The sequence below is a fragment of the Macaca fascicularis genome, chromosome 8, assembly GCF_037993035.2.
Source record: "Macaca fascicularis isolate 582-1 chromosome 8, T2T-MFA8v1.1".
NCBI lineage: Eukaryota > Metazoa > Chordata > Mammalia > Primates > Cercopithecidae > Macaca > Macaca fascicularis.
The window spans coordinates 42,527,703-42,550,138 of record NC_088382.1 but is presented as its reverse complement, the minus strand read 5'-3'; the positions used below and the strand labels follow the sequence as shown (position 1 = coordinate 42,550,138).

The window sequence follows — 22,436 nt, the reverse complement described above, 5'->3', positions numbered from 1 at the left end:
AGACAATATAGGCTTTAAGACAAGAAATATTGTCAGAAAGAAAGAAGGACGTTTCACAAAAGTAAAATCATCGCTGTATCCCAAAGACATAAAAATTATAAGTGCACACACATTAAACACCAAGCCTCAAAATACATGAAAGAACAAGTGACAGAATTGAAAGAAGAAATAGACAATTCAATAATCATATTTGGAAACTTAAGTACTCCACTCACAATAATGGAGAGAACAACTAGACAAAAAATCAACAAGCACAAAAAAAATCTTTGAATGAAACTACTGAGGGTCTCATTCTGTCACCCAGACTGGAGTGCTGTGGCACAATCTCAGCTCACTGCAGGCTCTACCTTCTGGACTCAAGTGATACTCCCACCTCAGCCTCCCAACTAGCTGGTACTTCAGGCATGTGCCACCATGGCTGGAATTTTTTTTTTTTTTTTTTTTTGTAGAGATGAGATCTCACTATGTTGCCTAGGCTGGTCTCAAACTCCTGGCCTCAAGAGATCCTCCTGGCTGGGCGTGGTGGCTCACGCCTGTAATCCCAGCACTTTGGGAGGCTGAGGTGGGGGGATCCGAGGTCAGGAGATTGAGACCATCCTGGCTAACACGGTAAAACCCCCCTCTCTACTAAAAATACAAAAAATTAGGGCATGGTGGTGGGCGCCTGTAGTCCCAGCTACTTGGGAGGCTGAGGCAGGAGAATGGTGTGAACCCAGGAGACGGAGCTTGCAGTGAGCCAAGATCATGCCCACTGCACTCCAGCCTGGGTGACAGAGCAAGACTCTGTTTCAACAACAACAACAAAAAAAGAGATCTGCCTGCCTCAGTCTCCCAAAGTGCCAGGATGATAGGCATGATAAATGAAACTATTAGCCAACACAAGCCAACTGACTAACCCAACAACTGCAGAATTCATATTCTTTTTAGTGCATAATTAATATTCTTCATGATTGACCATATTCTAGGCCACAAAAAAGTCTCAAAAAATAAAACTGAAGTCACAAAAGTACACTATTTGCTTCAATTGAATTAAATTAGAATGAACAAGAGAAAAAAATCTAGGAAATCCTCAAAAATTTGAAAATTTAAAAACACACTTCTAAATAACCCATGAATCAAAAAAATTGCAAAGACAACTAGAAAATATTTTAATGAAAACAAAAACACACCATCGTGTAATTTATGGAATCCAGATAAAGCAATGCTTATAGAGAAATGTGTGGCTTTAGGTACCTATGTAGAAAGAAAAGAAAAGAAGAGAAGAGGAAGGTATCAAATCAATGACTTAAATTTCCACCTTAAGACATTTAAACAATGATAACAAACTAACCAAAAGCAAGCAGAAATAGCAAAAAAAAAAATTAAAGCATAAGTAAATGAAAATAGAAAAACAAAGAAAATCAATGAAACAAGATTATTCTTTGAAAAGATCAACAAAATGGACAAACCCTTAACTAGACTGACCAAGAAAAATAATATAAAAGACACAAATTACAAAATAAGAAATAAAAAGGTACTTTTCTACTGTCCCTTAGAAATTTAAAGTATTATAAGAAAATGTAGGCTGGCAGATCACTTGAGGTAAGGAGTTCAAGACCAGCTGGGTCAACATGGTGAAACCGTATCTCTACTAAAAATACAAAAATTAGGTGAGCATGGTGGTAGGCACCTGTAATCCCAGCTACTTGGGAGGATGAGGCAGGAGAATCACTTGAACCTGGAAGGCAGAGGTTGCAGTGAGCCAAGATTGTGCCACTGCACTCCAACCTGGGTGACAGAGTGAGACTCCATCTTGAAAAAAAAAAAAAAAGGAAATGTGATGTACAATTTTATGCCAACATATTGGATAACTTAAATAAAATGAATAAATTTCTAAAAAGAAACAAGTTACCAAAACTGAATAAAATCCAAATAGACCTATAACAAAGATTACACTAGTAATTACAAATCTTCCCAAAAAGAAAGGCCAAGGTGCAGATGAATTTAATAGTGAATGCTATCAAATGTTTAAAGAAATAATATTAATCCATTCACAATTCTTTCAAAATATAGAGAAGAAACATTTCTAAATGTATTCTATGAGGTCAGAATTATGCTGGTTATACAATTACACAATAATTAAATCTAGACATTACAAAAAACAAACTATAGACCAATAACCCTCTTGAATAAAGACACAAAACTCTCTAATGAAATATTAGCAGACAAATTCCAGTGACATATAAAAAGAATTATACACCATTTATCACAGAAATGCAAGAATGGTTTAACATCCAAAAATTAATTCATATAGTACACCACATCAATAAACTAAAGGAAGAAAAACACATGATCATTACAATAAATGTAGAAAAAGCATTTGACAAAACCCAATAAACATTCACAATAAAATTTGACAAATTTGGAATAGAAGGGAACCTCTTGAACATGATAAAGGCCTTTACAAAAACCTCACTAGTTAAAAACAAATTCAGTGTTAAAAGACTGAGTACTTTCTCCCAAGATAGAAACAAAGCCGAAATGTCCCCCCTTACTGTTTCCATTCAATAAACTAAAGACATCTAGAAAGAAAAGAAAGAATGAGGCATAAAACAGGATAATGCCATATTTGCAGTGGCATGATCCTGTTTGTAGAAACTCCCAAATAATCCATCAAAAAAAAGACAAAAAAAAAAAAAAAAAAACAGAACCAATGAACAAATTAGGCAAGGTGGCAAGACACATGATTAATAGACAAAAATGAATTTGTATGTGTATTTCCATATATTAGAAACAAACAATCTGAAAAATCAAATTAAAGGAGCATTTCAATTCACAATAGCAAGAAAAAATAATTAAATACTTGATGATAAATTTACCAAAACAAGTGGAGGTCCTCCTGTACACTGAAAATTACCCAATGAAGAACCGAGTACCCCCAGGATGAAGAACTGAGCATTCCCAGTCAGGGGATATTGGAGGCCAATATTCAACATCCTTAGAGAAAAGAATTTCCAACCCAGAATTTCATATCCAGCCAAACTAAGCTTCATAAGTGAAGGAGAAATAAGATCCTTTCCAGATAAGCAAATGCTGAGGGAAATCATCACCACCAGGCCTATCTTGTAATAATGCCTGAAGGAAGCACTAAATACGGAAATGAAAAACTGTTACCAGCCACTACAAAAACACTGAAGTACACAGACCAGGGACACTATGAAGCAACTGCATAAACAAGTTTGCAAAATAATCAGCTAGCATCATGCTGACAAGATCAAATTCACACATAACAATACTAGCATTAAATGTTAATGGGTTAAATGTCCCAATTAAAAGACACAGAATGGCAAGCTGGATAAAGAGCCAAGACCCATCAGTATGCTGCCTTTAAGAGACCTATCTCAAGTGCAAAGACACATAGGCTCAAAATGAAGGGATGGAGGAAAATTTACCAAGCAAACAGAAAACAGAAAAGAGCAGAGGTTACAAACCTAGTCTCTGACAAAACAGACAATAAACCAACAAAGATAAAAAATGACAAAGAAGGGCATTACATGATGGTCAAGGGTTGAATTCAACAAGAAGAGTTAACTATCCTAAACATGTATGCACCCAATACAGGTACAACCAGATTCATAAAGCAAGATCTTAGAGACCTACAAAGAGACTTAGACTCCCACAAAATAATAGTGGGAGACTTTAACACCACACTGTCAATATTAGACAGATCATCAAAACGGAAAATTAACAAAGATATATGGGACCTGAACTCAGCTCTTGATCAAGTGGACCTGATAGACATCTTCAGAAATCCCAAGATTAAGAAATTCTGTCAAAACCACACAAGTACATGGACACTGAACAACCTGTTCCTGAATAACTGTTGTGAAAATAATGAAATTAAAGTGGAAATCAAGAAGTTATTTGAAACTAATGAGAATAAAGAGACAGCATACCAGAATCTCTGGGATGCAGCTAAAACAATGTTAAGAGAGAAATTCATAGCACTAAATGCCCATATCAAAAAGCTAGAAAGATCTCAAGTTAACAACCTAACATCAAAACAAAAAGAACTAGAGAACTAAGAGCAAACAAACCCCAAAGCTAGAAGAAGGCAAGAAATAACCAAGTTCAGAGCAGAACTGAAGGAGATAGAGATATGAAAAATCCTTCAAAAAATCAATAAATCCAGCAGCTGGTTTTTGGGGAAAAAAAAAAAAGATACTATAGATTGACCAGTAGCTTGACTAACAAAGAAGAAAAGAGAGAAGATTCAAATAAACACAATCAGAAATGATATGGGGGATATGGGGAATATCACCACTGACCCCACAGAAATACAAACAACCATCAGAGAATACTAGAAACACCTCTACACAAATAAACTAGAAAATCTAGAAGAAATGGAAAAACTCCTGGACACATACACCCTCCCAAGACTGAACCAGGAAGAAACTGAATCCCTGAATAGACCAATAACAAGTTCTGAAATTGAGGCAGAAATAAATAGCCTACCAACCAAAAAAAAAGCCCAGGATCAGATGGAATCACAGCTGAATTCTACCAGAGGTAGAAAGAAGAGCTGGTACCATTTCTACTGAAACTATTCTAAACAGTTGAAAAGAAAGGGACTCCTCCCTAACTCATTTTATGAGGCCAGTATCATCCTGATACCAAAATCTGGCAGAGATACAACAAAAAAAGAAAACTTCAGGCCAACATCCCTGATGAACATCAGTGCAAAAATCCTGAATAAAATACTGACAAACTGAACCCACTGCATATCCAAAAGCTTATCCACCAGGATCAAGTAGGCTTCATCCCCAGGATGCAAGGTTGGTTCAACACATGCAAATCAATAAATGTAATTCATCACATAAACAGAACTAAAGACAAAAACCACATGATTATCTCAATAGATGCAGAAAAGGTCTTTGATAAAATTAAATATTGCTTCATGTTAAAAACCCTCAGTAAACTAGGTATTGAAAGAACATACCTCAAAATAATAAGAACCATATATGACAAATCTACAGTCAGTATTATACTAAATGGTCAAAAGCTGGAAGCTTTTCCCTTGCAAACTGACACAGGACAAGGATGCACTCTCTCACTCCAATTCAATATAGTACTGGAAGTTCTGGCGAGGGCAATCAGGCAAGAGAAACAAATAAAGGATGTTCACATAGGAAGAGAGGAAGTCAAATTGTCTTTAAGATGACATGATCCTATATCTAGAAAACCCCATCCTCTCAGCCCAAAAGCTTCTTAAGCTAATAAGCAACTTCAGCAAAGTATCAGGATACAAAATCAATGTGCAAAAATCACTAGCATTCCTATACACCAACAAAAGGCAAGCAGAGAACCAAGTCATCACTTAACTCCCATTCACAATTGCTACAAAAAGAATAAAATACCTAGAAATACAGCTAATGAGGGATGTGAAGGACCTCTTCAAGGAGAACTACAAACCACTGCTCAAATAAATCAGAAAGGACACAAATGACTGGAAAAACATTCCATGCTTATGGATAGGAAGAATCAATATCATGAAATGGTCATACTAATTTATGGCCTACCAAAAGTAATTTATAGATTCCATGTTATTTCCATTAAACTACCATTGACATTCTTCACAGAATTAGAAAAAAAAAACTATTTTAAGATTCATATGGAACCAAAAAAGAGCCCAAAGAGCCAAGACCTGAACTCAGCACTGGATCAAGAGCTGAGCAAGAAGAAAGAAGCTGGAGGCATCATGCTACCTGACCTCAAACTACTATAAGGCTACAGTAACCAAAACAGCATGTTACTGGTACAAGAACAGACACATTGACGAATGGAACAGAATAAAGAACTCAGAAATAAGACTGCACGCCTACAACCATCTGATCTTTGACAAACCTGACAAAAACAAGCAATGGGGAAAGGATTTCTTATATAATAAGTGGTGCTGAGAGAACTGGCAAGCCATATGCAAAAAAATTTAAACTGGACCCCTTCCTTACACCTGATACAAAAGTTAATTCAAGATGGATTAAAGACCTAAATGTAAAACCCAAAATAATAAAAACTCCATAAGAAAATCTAAGCAATACCACTCAGGAGAGAGGTATGAATAAAGATTTCATGATGAAAACACCAAAAGCAATTGCAACAAAAACTGACAAATGGGATCTAATTAAACTAAAAAGCTTCTGCATCTGACAAAGGGCTAATATCCAGAACCTACAAAGAACTCAAACAAATTTACAAGAAAAAAACAAACAACCCCATCAAAAAGTGGGCAAAGGATATGAACAGACATTTCTCAAAAGAAGACATTCATACAGCCAACAGGCACATGAAAAAATGCTCATCATCACTGGCCATCAGAGAAATGCAAATCAAAGCCACAATGAGATACCATCTCACACCAGTTAGAATGGCAATCATTAAAAAGTCAGGAAACAACAGGTGCTGGAGAGGATGTGGAGAAATAGGAACACTTTTACACTGTTGGTGGGATTGTAAACTAGTTCAACCATTATGGAAAACAGTATGGCGATTCCTCAAGGATCTAGAACTAGATGTACCATATGACCCAGCCATCCCATTACTGGGTATATACCCAAAGGATTATAAATCATGCTGCTATAAAGACACATGCACACGTATGTTTATTGCAGCACTATTCACAATAGCAAAGACTTGGAATCAACCCAAATGTCCATCAGTGACAGACTGGATTAAGAAAATGTGGCACATATACACCATGGAATACTATGCATCCATAAAAAAGGATGAGTTTGTGTCCTTTGTAGGGACATGGATGCAGCTGGAAACCATCATTCTTAGCAAACTATCACAAGAACAGAAAACCAAACACCACATGTTCTCACTCATAGGTGGGAACTGAACAATGAGATCACTTGGACTCGGGAAGGGGAACATCACACACCAGGGCCTATCATGGGGAGGGGGGAGGGGGGAGGGATTGCATTGGGAGTTATACCTGATGTAAATGAGGAGTTGATGGGTGCTGACGAGTTGATGGTTGCAGCACACCAACATGGCACAAGTATACATATGTAACAAACCTGCACGTTATGCACATGTACCCTAGAACTCAAAGTATAATAATAAAAAATAAAAAATAAAAAAAATAATAATAAAATAATAAAAAAAAAGAATCATCAGAATGAACAGACAACCTACGGAATGGGAGAAGATTTTTGCAATCTACTCACTGTACATTAAAAATTACCAGATGAAGAATCAAGTACCCCCAGGATGAAGAACTCATTCTAGCACCAATTCCAAGTTCAAAATCCCATCTAAATATCACTTAAATCAGGTATGGTTGAGATTCAAGTTATGATTCGTCCTGAGGCAAAATTCCTCTCCAGTTGTGAACCTGTGAAACCAGACAAGTTATGTGCTTCCAAAGTACAACAGTAGGACAGGCATAGAATAGCTATTCCCATGCCAACAAGCAGAAACCAGAAAAAAAGAAAGGGGTGACCATCCCAACAAAGTCCAAAACCTAGCAAGACAAATTCCATTAGATCTTAAGGTTCAAGAATACTCTTCTTTGACAGGATGCTCTACCCTGCTGGGCCCACTTGGACAGCAACTCTCCCATGGCCCCGGGGACTGGCCCCATCCCTTCAGCTCTGTAAAGCGGCCCTGACCCCACAGCTCTGGGTGACAGCCTTGTTCCTCGGGTAATAAACAGTGACATCCTAGTCTACTGAAACCAAGGAGGTGGCCCTATTCTCTGAAACCAAAGAGAATGCAGCCTTGCCTCCTGGGCCAGTAGCAGGAGTGGCAGCCCTGATGATCTCTGAATTGCTTTCAGGGTCATTCTTCTCTTTTTCTTTTTTAATTATACTTTAAGTTCTGGGGTTCATGTGCAGAACGTGCAGGTTTGTTACACAGGTATACATGTGCCATGGTGGTTTGCTGCACCCATCAACCCATCATCTACATTAGGTATTTATCCTAATGCTCTCCCTCCCTTAGCCCCCCACGTGCTGACCGGCCCCAGTGTATGATATCCCCCTCTCTGTGTCCATGTGCTCTCATTGTTCAACTCCCACTTAAGAGTGAGAACATGCGGTGTTTGGGAAGGATGATGCATGTTTGAAGCCAGACAACTCTATTGTCCTATCCTGTAGAATCCCAGAAGTTAAACAGCCTTCCTTCATTCTATCCAATTTTATCTGTTCCCTTTAGTTCCAGCTGGCAGTGTTTCTGCTGATGTAATCCCATCTCTGATCCTGGCTTCAGCTGACATGGCGGATTAAATCATGGGGAATCTTTTTATTGCCTGATTGTCCAGCTACACCTTTGGTGTTCTTTCCAAAACATGATTTCTCATTTTGAAAAATACAAAGTAGGCTGAAAATTTCTCAAATCTTCAAGTTCTTGTTCCTTTTTGCTTAATAATTCCTTCCATTTACCTCTCTCCTCTTGCATTCTGCGTTTTACTATAAGCGGTGATGACAAAACAAGCCTCATCTTCAGCATTTTGCTTAGAAATCTCCCTGGCTAAATAACCAAGGTTGTCCCCCACAATTTCTACCTTCTACAAAAGACTAAAACACAATTCAGCCAAGTTCTTTGCCACTTTTTAACGAGGATCTCTTTCCTCCAGTCTCCAATAACATTTCTCATTTCCATCTGTGACCTCACCAGAAACACTTTTTTTTTTTTTTTTTTTTTTTTTTTTTTTGAGACAGAGTCTTGCTCTATCACCCAGGCTGAAGTACAGTGGCCCAATTTCGGCTCACTGTAACCTCCACCTCCTGGATTCAAGCAATTCTCCTGCCTCAGCCTCCCAAGTAACTGGGACTACAGGTGCCTGCCACCACCTCAGGCTAATTTTTGTATTTTTAGTAGAGACAGGGTTTCACCATGTTAGCCAGGTTGGTTTTGAACTCCTGACCTCAGGTAATCAGCCTCCCAAAGTGCTGGGATTACAGGTGTGAGCCACCATGCCCAGCCCAGAAACACCTTTAATGTTCATATTTCTACCAATTCTATTCTGTTCATAATTATATGTATATTCTCTAAGACTATAAAAGCTTTCTCTATAAGTCTTTTCTTTCTGATCCTTCATTAGAATTGCCTTTAGCATCCATATTTCTACCAGCCATTCCTTCAAGGCAATCTAGGCTTTTTCTTAGCATGTACTTCACCAGTCTTCTAGCCTCTACTCTTCACTCAGTTCCAAATTCACTTCAACATTTTTAGGTATTTGTTAAAGCAGCACCCCGCTTCACAATACCAAAATCTGATTACTCTGCTCAGGTTACCCAAACAAAATGCCACAGACGAGGTGGCTTAAACAACAAAAATGTATTTTCTCACAGTTATGGAGGCTGGAAGTCCAAGATAAAGGTGCCAACAGGGCTGATTTCTGGTGAGGCCTCTCCTCTTGGCTTGCAGACAGCTGCCTTCTTGTTGTATCCTTTCATTCCCTTCACTTTGTATGCATGAACCCCTAGTATATTTCCTCTTCTTGTAAGTACACCAGTCCTATTAGATTAACTAAATCCCTAACCTTATGACCCCATATAACCTTAATTGTCTCCATAAGGCCCTTGACCTCATGTAACCTTAATTACCTCCATAAGGCCCTATCTCCAAATATAGTCACATTAGGGGTTAGGGATTCAACATATGAACTTTGAAGGGCCACAATTCAGTCCATAACAGAGTTCTTAGATGCAAAACCAAAAACAAGAACCATTAAAAAAAATTTGATAAACTGAATGTCATCAAAATTGAAAATGTTTGTGTTTCAGAAAATACCACTGAGAAAAATGAAAAAGCAAGCCAGAAATTGGGAGAAAATAATTCTAAATGAGATATCTGATGGAGAACTTGTGTCCAGAATATATAATGAATTCATAGAACTCAAAAATAAATAAACAACTAAATTTTAAAATAGGAGAATAATTTGAGTAGACATTCCACAGAAAAGGCACATAAATGGCTATTAGGCTCCTAAAAAATACTCAACATAATTATTCATTAAATAAATGCAAATAGAAGCCACAATTACATACCACTACACTCCCACTACAATAGCTTTAATCCCAAAGACAGAAAATGTCAAATGTCCACAAGTATGTGAAAAAACTGAAACACTCAAAAATTGCTGATGTGACATGTAAATTGGTACAGTCGCTATGGAAAACACTGTAGCAGTTTCTAAAAATGTTAAACACAAACTTACCATGTGCCCAGCAATTTCACTCCTAAGAATCTACCCAAGGGAAAATACATGTCCATACATGAATGCTCATAAAAGAATTATTCATAATACTCAATGTCGGAAAACAATCCAAAGTCCATCAACTGGAGAATGAGAATGGATAATCAAAATGTGGTATATCCACATTTAAGAAATAAAAATTAATAACCTGATCAATGCTACAAAATGGATAATCCTAAGTGAAAAAAAGTCTAATACAAAAGCTTACATATTGCATGTTGCCATTTATATAGAATGCCCCTAAAGAGGCAAATACATAGAGACAGACAACAGATCAGCAGTTGCCAAGGGCTGGAGAAGAACTACAAATGTGCATAAGGGATCTTTTTAAAAAGGGTTGACAGCAACATTCTACAATTGGACTGTGGTAATGTTTGCACAATTCTATTTATGTACTGCTGTAATAATTGTTGAGCTGGATGCTTAAAATGGGTGAATTCTGTGGTGGTGTAAATTGCACCTCAACAAAACTATTAAAAATAGAATGTTACCAAAAGATCGGTCACTTACAAGCAAATATTGCTTAATCATATTTCTTTTTTTTAAATCGCCTAAGACACCTATAGCATATAGCTATGCACATGACAAGTCTAGAGAAATAGTTGCTAAATAAATCAAAGAATAAAATAAAGTATTTCCCTTTCTAATAAAAAGAGTAGAATAAAAGGTTTCTTGTCTGAGAATTGCTAGATGTAGAGGTGGAGATTGAGAAAGAGGCTTTATTGAAAAGAAATTGTCTTCGACATTTTGGAGAAAATTATTCTCTTTGTGCTGATGTCCTAGATATCACTCAGATAAAACATGTAATTCTACATTCTCTTCTATATGTAAACTTTAAAAAAAATTTACCATAAGAAAATGACAAACGTTAACAAAATACAGAACATTCTAATTTACCTATTTGCTTTTACCATCAAAGCTTTTAATTCCTATCAGTAGAAATACAAGAGATATTATATTCATATTAAAACGGGCTTGACATATTTCATAGCTATATAATAAAAATAAGAAATTTCATATAAACATTTAGGTTGCGAAAAAATATCTCTTACGTATTCTATTTCTGAACTGTCACTTGTATTTGTTTGGATTTTCTCTGGAATTACGATTTGTAGAAGTGAATTTTGAAAACCTAAAGAGATTAAAAAAAAAAAAAAAAAGTTAGTACCCTTGCCTTAAATTTGACTAAATATCTGTTCAGTTTCTTTCATAAAGATTGCTTCTTGTGCAGGTATGCGTGGCTCATCACTGTGTACTTCTGTATAAAGCCTGAAAACACTTACTTTGAAAAACAGACAAGGTACTTATGAAAGAACAAAAAAGGAGAAGGGAAGAGGTATTCAGCTGACACGAAATGTGTGGTTCCTGAAGAAAACAGAAAATATTCACCAAAAAAATCAAAGACATACTTCAAAAAAATTTTCCTGAAATAAAAGATTCAAAACAATAGACTAGAAAGTATACTGTATTTCAGGAATAACTGATCATTACTTTAAACTAAAACATATTCTACTGAAATTGTTGGGTTTCCAAGATAGAATTCCTTGCAAATATGATAGAATGAAAAAAAGGAAAATCATGTTATGTATAAAGGGAGATAAGCAGGCTGGCTTGAGAATTTTTACAACACTATTCAATGTTAAAAGACTAAAGAACAATGTCTAAAAAAGAATTTTAAGAAAAGACAGTGAAGACCCTATAAATGTACACTCAGCAAAAAGGCCATTAAATATAAAGGCAAAAGAGAGATATTTACAAGCAAAACTCAAAAAGAAAAAAAAGTTCACATGAGTCTGTCACGAAAGTCAGAGACATTTCTCCCAATAAAAATATCAGCAGAGTTGTGGTAAAATGCCTAACAGTGAGAACAAAATAATTATAACTATAGACTAAAGGCTAAAACAACTGTGGGAATCATAGTTATATAACAGATGCAAATGTTAAAAGCTCTGGTTACATAAACATAATATACACAACTTCAGTAACTATAGCAGAAGATGAGGAAGATCATATAAGCGTACCAATTTCCTTAAATCTGCTTAACAGAGCCAGGTGCGGTGGCTCACGCCTGTAATCCCAGCACTTTGGGAGGCCGAGGCAGGTGGATCACGAGGTCAGGAGTTCCAGACCAGCCTGGCCAACATGGTGAAACCCCGTCTCTACTAAAAATACAAAAATTGGCCAGGTGGCATGCACCTGTAGTCCTAGCTACTCAGAAGGCTGAGGCAGGAGAGTTACTTGAACCTGGAGGTGGAGGTTGCAGTGAGCCAAGATCACGCCACTGCACTCCAGCTTGGGTGCCAAAGGGATACTCCGTCTCAAAAAAAAAAAAAAGGAAAAAAAATCTGCTTAACAGTGTGATCCAAAAAATGTGACTTAAACCTAAAAACAAGCAGTATAAGTAGAAACTGTTCAGTGACATAAAGGTACAGAAAAATTAAGATTAAAAGTAACCATAGTCGGCCAGACATGGTGGCTCACACATGTAATCACAGCACTTAGGGAGGCCAAGGCAGGTGGATCACCTGAGGTCAAGAGTTCAGCCTGGGCAACACAGTGAAACCCCATCTCTACTAAAAATACGAAAATTAGCTGGGTGTGGTGGTGGCGCATGCTTGTAATCCCAGCTACTCGGAAGGCAGGAGAATCGCTTGAACCCAGCAGGCAGAGATTATCGTGAGCCAAGGTCATGCCACTGCACTCCAGACTGGGCAACACAGAAAGACTCTGTCTCAAAAAAAAATAGTAACCATAATCATTAAATGCCACAACTAACATCATACTGAATGGGGAAAAGTTGAAAGCCTTTCCTCTAAGAACTAGAACAAGACAAGGATGCCCAATCTCACCACTCCCGTTCAACATAGCACTGGAAGTACTAGCCAGAGCAATCAGGCAAGAGAAAGAAATAAAAGGCATCCAAAGAGGAAGAGAGGAAGTCAAACTATCTCTCTTCGCAGACGACATGATTCTATAGAAAACCCTACAGTTTCTGCCCAAAGTCTCCTAGATCGGATAAGCAACTTTAGTAAAGTTTCAGGATACAAAATCAATGTACAAAAATCACTAGCATTTCTATACACCAGCAACAGCCAAGCCGAGAGCCAAATCAAGAACACGATCCCATCCAAAATAGCCACAAAAAGAACAAAAGACGTAGGAATACAGCTAACCATGGAGGTGAAAGATCTCTACAAGGAGAACTACAAAACACTGCTCAAAGAAATCAGAGATGACACAAACAAATGAAAAAACATTCCATACTCATGGATCGGAAGAATCAATATTGTTAAAAGGCCCATATTGCTCAAAGCAACATACATATTCAGGGCTATGCCTATCAAACCAACAATAGTTTTTCACAGAATTAGAAAAAACTATTCTAAAATTCACATGGAACCAAAAAAGAGCCCAAATAGCCAAAGCAATCCTAAGCAAAAAGAAGAAAGCAAGAGGCTTCCCACTACCTGTCTTCAAACTATATACTACAAGGCTACAGTAACCAAAGCAGGATGGTACTGGTACAAAAACAAACACATAGACCAATGGAACAGGTTAGAAAACTCAGAAATAAAGCCACACACCTATAACCATCTACTCTTTGGCAATGGGGAAAGGACTCTCTATCCAATAAATGGTGCCGGGATAACGGGCTACTCATATGCAGAAGACTGAAACTGAACCTTTGCCATATTCAATAATCAATGCGAGATGGATTAAAGACCTAAATGTAAAACTTAAAACTATAAATACCTTAGAAGAAAACCCAGGACATGCTATTATAGACATCTTTGACTTGGCAAAGGTTTCATGATGAAGACTCCAAAAGCAATTGCAACAAAAACAAAAATTGAGAAGTGGGACTTCATTAAACTAAAGAACTTCTGCACAGCAAAAGAAATTACCAACCAAGTAAACAGGCAACCTGCAGAATGCAGAAAATATCCACAAACTATGCCAACAAAGGTCTAATATCTGGACTCTATAAGGAGCTTAAACAATTCAACAAGCAAAAAACAACCCCATTAAAAAATGGGCCAATGACATGAACAGATGCTTCTCAAAATAAAACATACATGTGGCCAACAAGCATATGAAAAACTTATCATTAGAAAAATGAAAGTCAAAACAACAGTGACATATCATCTCACACCAATCAGAATGACTTATTAAAAAGTCAAAAAATAATAGATGTTGGCAAGGTTGCAGAGGGAAGAGAACGCTTATACACTGCTGGCGAGAATGTAAGTTAGTTCATCCACTGTGAAAAGCAGTATGATTTCTCAAGGAACCTAAAACAGAACTCCCATTTGACCCAGCAGTCCCATTACAGAGTACATACCCAAGGGAATATAAATTGTTCTACCATAAAGACACATGCACACGTATATTCATTGCAGCACTTTTCACAATAGCAAAGACATGGAATCAACCAAGATATCCATCAGTAGTGGACTGGAAAAAGAAAATGTTGTACATATACACCATGGAATCATGTCCTTTGCAGCCACACGGGTGCAGCTGGCGGCTACTATCCCAAACAAATTAACACAGGAACAGAAAACCAAATACCGCATATTCTCACTTTTGAGCAGAGGCTAAACATTGAGTACACATGGATGCAAAGAGTGGCACAATAGAACCAGAACTTACTTGAAGGTGGAGGATGGGAGGCGGGAGAAAACTGAAAAACTACTTCTCAGATACTATGCTCACTACCTGGGTAATGAAATCATTTGTACACAGAACCCCAGTGACACACAATTTACCCATATAACAAATCTGCACATGTACCTCCAAACCTAAAATTAAAGTTGGAAGAAAAAATAAAACTTATAAAAAAGTTTTTAAACATGATTCCTTGCTTTGACTGGGAATCATGGAATTCTGAAGTGGCAGACAATGGATGTCAGACACTTGACTCTCAGAGACAGGTGAGCACAATTACCAGAAAAAGCCACAAGGACAGTGTGAAAAACAAAATGCTTTCACCTACAGAAGTCCTGGGTAGTAACTAACTGATCGCAGAGTCCCTAGAAATGAACTAGATGAGCAGGCTAGTCAAGAAAATTCTAGTTTGTGGTGCGCAGAAACTGATGCAATCACCACGAGGACTCACAGCCTCTTCCCTGGTTCCTATACCTGACCCAGTTCAAAGGCTTGCAGCCTTTTCATTGAGGAGTGAGAGAGTCCTCTTTAGGAAAGACCTTGCCATGCGACCACAGGAGTGTGCTACGAATCTTCCCCTGCAGCCTCCTCCATAGTGTCCTGTGTCCTTTTACCATGATGACTATGCCCTGGGGAGGGGAAATAGCCAGACTTTCAGGGAGTATTATTTACTGCCTCTGAACTAACACTAATCCTGAGGACTCAAAATACCAGCATGGTCCATTGATCAGAATAGGGACTTACATAGATCAAGGGATAAATTGTGACCTGGATCCATCAATGGTGAACGAAATTACAGTTTTTGTGAAATGAAGTAGCTCGTTGAAATTAAAGTCTCATTAGTTAGTTCAAGTGAAACTATAGTTGATTAGTGAAAAAAATATAGACTCCAATGTGTTGATTTGTTTCCACAAATCATAGCACAGAGGGACACTGACCGTTTTGATTTCCCATTAGAACATCATGCTGGTCAAGTTGCATGTGAAAGACATCATGCTAATATATTTAGTGAGCAAGAAGTAGCAAGTGCCCTAGATGTTTTAGTCAGATACATGTATGCCGGAATGTGGTAGAACCTATGGAGGTTTAAGGGATAGTTACAACCCCGATGTTTCTTAGGGTCCAGTGGCTGCAGCATGCTGAGATATCCTGTACAAAGTGAGATGCTAGTGGCTACACATTGCATAGCCCACCACAAAAAAAAAGAGTCACAACGAGTGGCGGGCCTTTTTGAGTTTTTGAATTCAGAGATAATACATACTGTTTTGGGGTGTGAAAGCCTGAATCATTCATCGGGTGACTGGTAAAGCTGTCAAAATCGACTGGGATCCAGCGCAAGAGAAGACTCTGCAGCAAGTTTAAGATACAGATGGCACTGCCCTGCCGCTTCAGTGTTATGACACAGGACACCCTGCAGTACCCACTGTACTGACACTCATAATGTTACTCAGGTGGCTGCAGTCATCTGGCAGCTCGCCTAGGCCTGGAGAGACTAAGACAACACCATTCATGGTCTTTTGACTGAATGGCCTAGGTTGAGTCATCTCCATTTCACACACCCTCTTATCGTCCTAGTCTAGGATTCTCCATGTAGCAGTCAAGACAGTGCTTCAAGAGAGCAGAGAGGAAGCTGCAAGGCCTCTTGAGGCATAGACTTGGCAGTCTCACAACTCACTTCTACCACATTCAAATGGCCAGAGCATGTCATGAGGCCAACCAGATTCAGAGAATGAAGAAATACATTCTACCTCTCAATGGGAGGAATGACAAAGAAATGTTGCAAAAAGGAAGCACACACAAGGATGGAGGAAGTGTTAAGGCCATCGCCATCTTTGCAAACAATCAATTCAACACATGTGATATGGCTTTCCACTGTTACCAGTCTGTGCATTTCATCGTTAATTATTGGTGCCCACATCTCTATAAATAGTCCCATAGCTAAACTCTCTTTATTTAAACCCTTTTAGTGTATCCTCAGTCTCATGACAGGTCTCTAACTGAGACCTACCTGTGTACTTTGGGAGCAACGGGGCGGTGATAGTTTAACGTCTACTACTACATTCATGATGTTCTAATAGGAAATCAGAATGGTCAGTGTCCCTCTGTGCTATGACAGGACAGTTGACAGCTTGAAGGGAAGGTGGTGAAAAATGTATTATTCTTGTCAGATAAAGGCATTTGTCACCATTGCTGACTGGAATTGAATATAACACTTGCCAGGTCAATAACTGCATATTAGGTATTGGGAGCCGAGTTGATTTGTTTCAACGAATCAACACATTGGCATCTATATTTTTTTCACTAATCAACTATAATTTCACATTAAATTTCGCATTACAATTAAATGGGGGAATGATGTAATATCAGTATTCATTATCCATTTGGAAAAATACAAATATAGTTTCCTATATAGCACCACAATGTGGATTACAAGACATCATGTACAAGGTTACAAAACTATTAGAAAGACTGAAAGGCTAAATTTTCTAAAGTTGTAAAATAACTTTAAGAAAGTATGGGAAACTATTTGTTTTAATCATTGTACCAAGGGAAGCCTTAATAAGGAAAACAAAATGCAGAAGCCATAAGAAAGTGTTGATAAACTTAGCACAAAAATCAGGATATCACAAATAAAAAGATCAATAACACATTGAAGAAAACTTGTGCAAGGTATAGAAAAAATAAAATGATTAATATCCAAAATATATAAAAATAGATGATGTACATAAATGTATACAATATGCTTTCATCATTTATAATTTACTTCAAAAGGACCATATGTCTATATTTATACATATTTATATCTAAGTGTCTAAAGTCCAGAAAGAGTACCATCAAACTGATAAAACAGTCATTTTCTTTAAAAGTATAGTAAAATTGACAACCAGGAAAGATGGTAACGTATAGGGTAGCCTCTTTTACTTGATTTTGAATGTAATCACATATTACCAAATAAAAATTATTAACAAGTTTATAATTATTTTTAAAGTTCCAGGATTTGGATCCAGAAATCTGTATGTTTAGAAATATCCAGAGATTATTCTGATGTAAAGCCAAATTTGGCCTCAACTATCCCACTTTAGGAAAAGACTGATACATAAATGCGTATGTCACTTCAAAAATCTAGTAGGTATCATAGTTTTTACACTAAATTTAGGCAAAGCCTCAGAATCATTTTCAACAAAACATTGTAGGTAGTCACTGCCACTCCATCGGATGTCAGCGTTTCCCAACTTGTTCTTTTCTTTTTCTTTTTTTTTTTTTTTTTTTTTTTTTTGTTGAGACAGAATCTTGCTCTGTCGCCCAGGCTGGAGTGCGGTGGTGTGATATTGGCTCACTGCAACCTCCGCCTCCCAGATTTCAGTAATTCTCCTGCCTCAGCTGGGATTACAGGCATGTGCCCCCACGACCAGCTAATTTTTGTATTTTTTTGGTAGAGATGGGGTTTCACCATGTTGGCCAGGGTGGTCCTGAACTCCTGGCCTCAAGTGATCCACCCGCCTCGGCCTCCAAAAGTGCTGGGATTACAAGCGTAAGCCACCATTCCCAGCCTCTTCCCAATTTGTTCTATGTAAAGGCAATCCCAGTCAAAATTCCAGCAAGCTATTTTGTGGATATCAACCAACAGATTCTACTGTTTACATGAGGAGGTAAAAGACCCAGAATAGCCAGTTTCTTATTGGGGGATAACAAAGTCCAGAAAAGGAAATGGACATACCTATACCATTGGGCCTAACATTTTCCTTTGTAAGTACATATCCAAGAGAAATGAAAACATATGTCCACACAAAAACTGGTAGATGAATGTTCCTAGCAGCATTATTCCTAACAGCCAAAAGTTGGAAACAATCAAATGTCCATCAACTGATGAATCGGTAAACAAATGGGTGAATGTATACAATGAAATATTATTCAGTCACAAAAAGGAATGAAGTTCTAATGCATTCTACAACAGAAATGAACCTTGAAAACATTATGCAAGTGAAATAAGCCAGACAGAAAAGGTCATGTTTTGTATGATTCCATTTATACCCAGAATAGGTAAATCCAAAGGGACAGTGGTGGCCAGGTAAATCCAAAGCAGATCAGTGGCTGCCAGGGGCTGGAAGGAGGAGGACATGAGGAGTGATTGCTCAATGTGAAAATGCCATCCCCAAATTGCTGAGCAAGATCCCTCAGCTGACGGGACCATCAGCAGTTTGGAGTTGGCATTTTCCTTTGAAAGTTTAAATTCTCTCTTCTGAGTTATAATAAAAAAGACAGCCAGGATTTCTTGCACTTATAGTTATGCATATAATTTATAATATGACAGCATTAATAACAGAAGTTCTCATTCATTGCTAGGGGAAATGCAAATGGTACAGCCACTTTGGAAGACAGTTTGGCAGTTTTTTTAAAAACTAAATATACGCTTATCATATGATCCAGCAATAGCATTTCTTGGTATTTACCCAAATGAGTTGAAAACTTATGTCCACACAAAAACCTGCACATAGATGTTTATAGAAGCTTTATTCATAACTGCCAAAGCTTAGAAGCAACCAAGATGTCATTTGGTAGGTAGATGGATAAATAAACTGTGGTAGATCCAGACAATTGACTATTATTCAGCACTGAAAATAAATAAGCGACCCGGCGCAGTGGCTCATACCTGTAATCCTAGCACTTTGGGAGGCCAAGGCAGGTGGATCACTTGAAGTCAGGAGTTCAAAACCAGCCTGCTCAACATAGTGAAACCTCACCTCTACTAAAAATACAAAAAAATTAGCTGGGCATGGTAGCAGGCACCTGTAATCCCAGCTATTTGGGAGGCTGAGGCAGGAAAATTGCTTGAAACCGGGAGGCAGAGGTTGCAGTGAGCCAAGATCCTGCCACTGCATTCTAGCCTGGGCAACAGAGTAAGACTCCATCTCAACAAAACAATTAAATAAATAAATAAGCTATTGAGCCATGAAAAGCCATGGGAGAACCTTAAATGCACATTATTAAGTAAAAAAAAGTCCATCCAAAATGGCTACATATTATATGATTTCAAATACTTGACATTCTGGAAAAGGCGAAACTATGAGGACTAATGAGATGAGTCGTTGCCAGCAGCAGTGGGGAGGGAGGGATAAATAAGCAGAACACACGGGATTTGTAGGGCGGTGAAACTATTCTGTATAATACTACAATGGTGGATGCATGTCATTGTACATTTGTCAAAACCACAGAATGTGCAACGTGGAGAATGAACCCTAATGCAAACTGTGGACTTTGGATGATAACGATGTGTCAGTGCAGGCTCAGTCGTAACAAATGGATCCATGGTGCCAGATGTTGATAGTGGGAGAAATGCATATTTGGGAACAGGGGCTATATGGGAACTCTTTCAGCTCAATTTTGCTATGAACCTAAAACTGCTCTAAAAAATAAAGTTTATTAATATTTTTTATTTTATTTTTTGAGATGGAATTTTGCTTTTGTCACCCAGGCTGGAGTGCGATGGTGCCATCTCAGCTCACTGCAGAGAATTGGGTTCAACCAATTCTCCTGCCTCAGCTTCCTGAGTAGCTGGAATTACAGGCACGTGCCACCACATCTATAATTTTTATATTTTTAGTAGAGACGGTCGGGGCTTCACCATGTTGGCCAGGCTGGTCTCGAACTCCTGACATCAGGTGATCCACCCACCTCAGCCTCCCAAAGTGCTGGGATTATAGGCATGAGCTATTACGCCCAGCCCTATTAATATTTTTTAAATGGTTAGATGGAAATTTTATTTTACATGTATTTTACAAAAATTTAAAAATTTTTTAAAAAATAATACATTCAAAAATACATGGATAACATACCAGAGTTCAAGATAGATAATGGATTAATACAGCATGTTAAGAAAACTTCATTGATATGTTCTACATTGCAACTAAACTTCACCATTGCTCAACTTTTGTTGTAGTACACAAAGAATACCTTCAATTATCTGGAAAAAAGGTATTAAGGTATTTCTTCCTTTTCCAACTGTATAGTCTAGATTTTCTTCAGATATTTCACATGAAATATACAGCAACAGATTGACTGCAGAAGCAGATATGAGAAGTAGCTGTCTTCTATTAAAGCAGACATCAAAGAGATTCACAAAAATGCTGCTCTTCTCGTATTTTTTGTTTTGGAAAATATAGTTATTTTTATTTTGAAAATGTGATACGTATGTTAACATATAAAAGGCATATTACTTTCTTTTTTTTTTTTTTTTTTTTTTTGAGACAGAGCCTCCCTCTGTCACCCAGGCTAGAGTGTAATGGCACAACCTGGCTCACTGTAACCTCTGCCTCCTGGGTTCAAGTAATTCTCCTGCCTCAGCCTCCTAAGTAGCTAGGATTACAGGCATGCACCACCACACCTGGCTAATTTTTTTGTATTTTAGTAGCGATGGGGTTTCACCATGTTGGCCAGGCTGATCTCGAACTCCTGACCTCACTCAGGTGATCCACCTGCCTCAGCCTCCCAAAGTGCTGGGATTTCAGATGTGAGCCACCACACCTGGCCATTACTTTCATTTTTAATGAATGAGATACACATTCTTACATTTCTACTTTAATTTCTAATATGTTAAACATTGATATAAATCCACATAAACAAAAGCTCTTTGAGAATCTCAATAATTGTTCATGTATAAGGGAGTTCTGAACCCAAAAACTTTGACAATCACTGCATTAAAACTTTGTACATGTTATGAACTGAATGTATCCCACAAAATTCTATGTTGAATCCCTAACCCCCAAGGTGACAGTATTTGGTTATGGCCTTTGGGAGGTAACCAGGGTTTCAGGTATAGAGCGGGACCCTCATGATGAGATTTGTGCCCTGATGAGACATCAGAGAATTTGCTCCTGCTCTCTCTTTCCTTGTACACAAAGAAAAGGTCCTGTGAGTGTGCAGGGAGAAGGTAGCTGTTTACAAGCCAGGAAGAGAACCCTCACCCCAGTCTAACCAGGCTGACACCCTGGCCTTGACCACACCTCTGCTATGCTGCAGAGGTAATTGTGGCAGGATAGGAAGAAGACTAGGAAGAGTTCTCAAAAATTTACAGTATCACCAGGGAGGCTTACATGCAAGTAAAATGTTCTGATATGCCCTTATTTTCCTCCTATTACATACTATTCTGAATCTTGTCAGCCAGAGTCAGTACATGGTGTGTCTTACTTCCTCCCTCTCCACAATGTTCCATTTGCATTGTTTGGAGGTAACTACAGTTTATTTAGCAGTTCTCTTACTAATGAACTTTTATAGTTTTTCAATCATTTGGCTGTTAAGTACTATATTAGTCAGCTCTCACTGCCATAACGAAATAGTGTAGACTGCATGGCTTAAACAACAGAAATTTATTTACCTCATAGTTCTGGGGAACTATGAGCTGGAGTCTCCCTCTGTTGCCCACTGTTGCCCACTGCACTCCAGCCTGGGCAACAGAAGGGCCTCGGTCACACACAAAAAAATTTTTTTAATTTTTAAAAAGAAGACAGGATCTCTGTTGCCCGGGCTG

The 22,436-nt window shown here is 37.9% G+C and overlaps 1 protein-coding gene across 1 annotated transcript in view; it reads right to left on the bottom strand.

Annotated features, from left to right (window-relative positions):
- Positions 1 to 22,436, bottom strand: part of LOC102121434 (disintegrin and metalloproteinase domain-containing protein 32) — a 170,976-nt gene that overhangs the window by 148,057 nt on the left and 483 nt on the right. Inside the window, exon 2 of the mRNA XM_005563131.5 lies at positions 11,296 to 11,375. Within this exon, the coding sequence (XP_005563188.4) occupies positions 11,296 to 11,375 (80 nt within the window). The remainder of the gene's footprint in view (positions 1 to 11,295; positions 11,376 to 22,436) is intronic.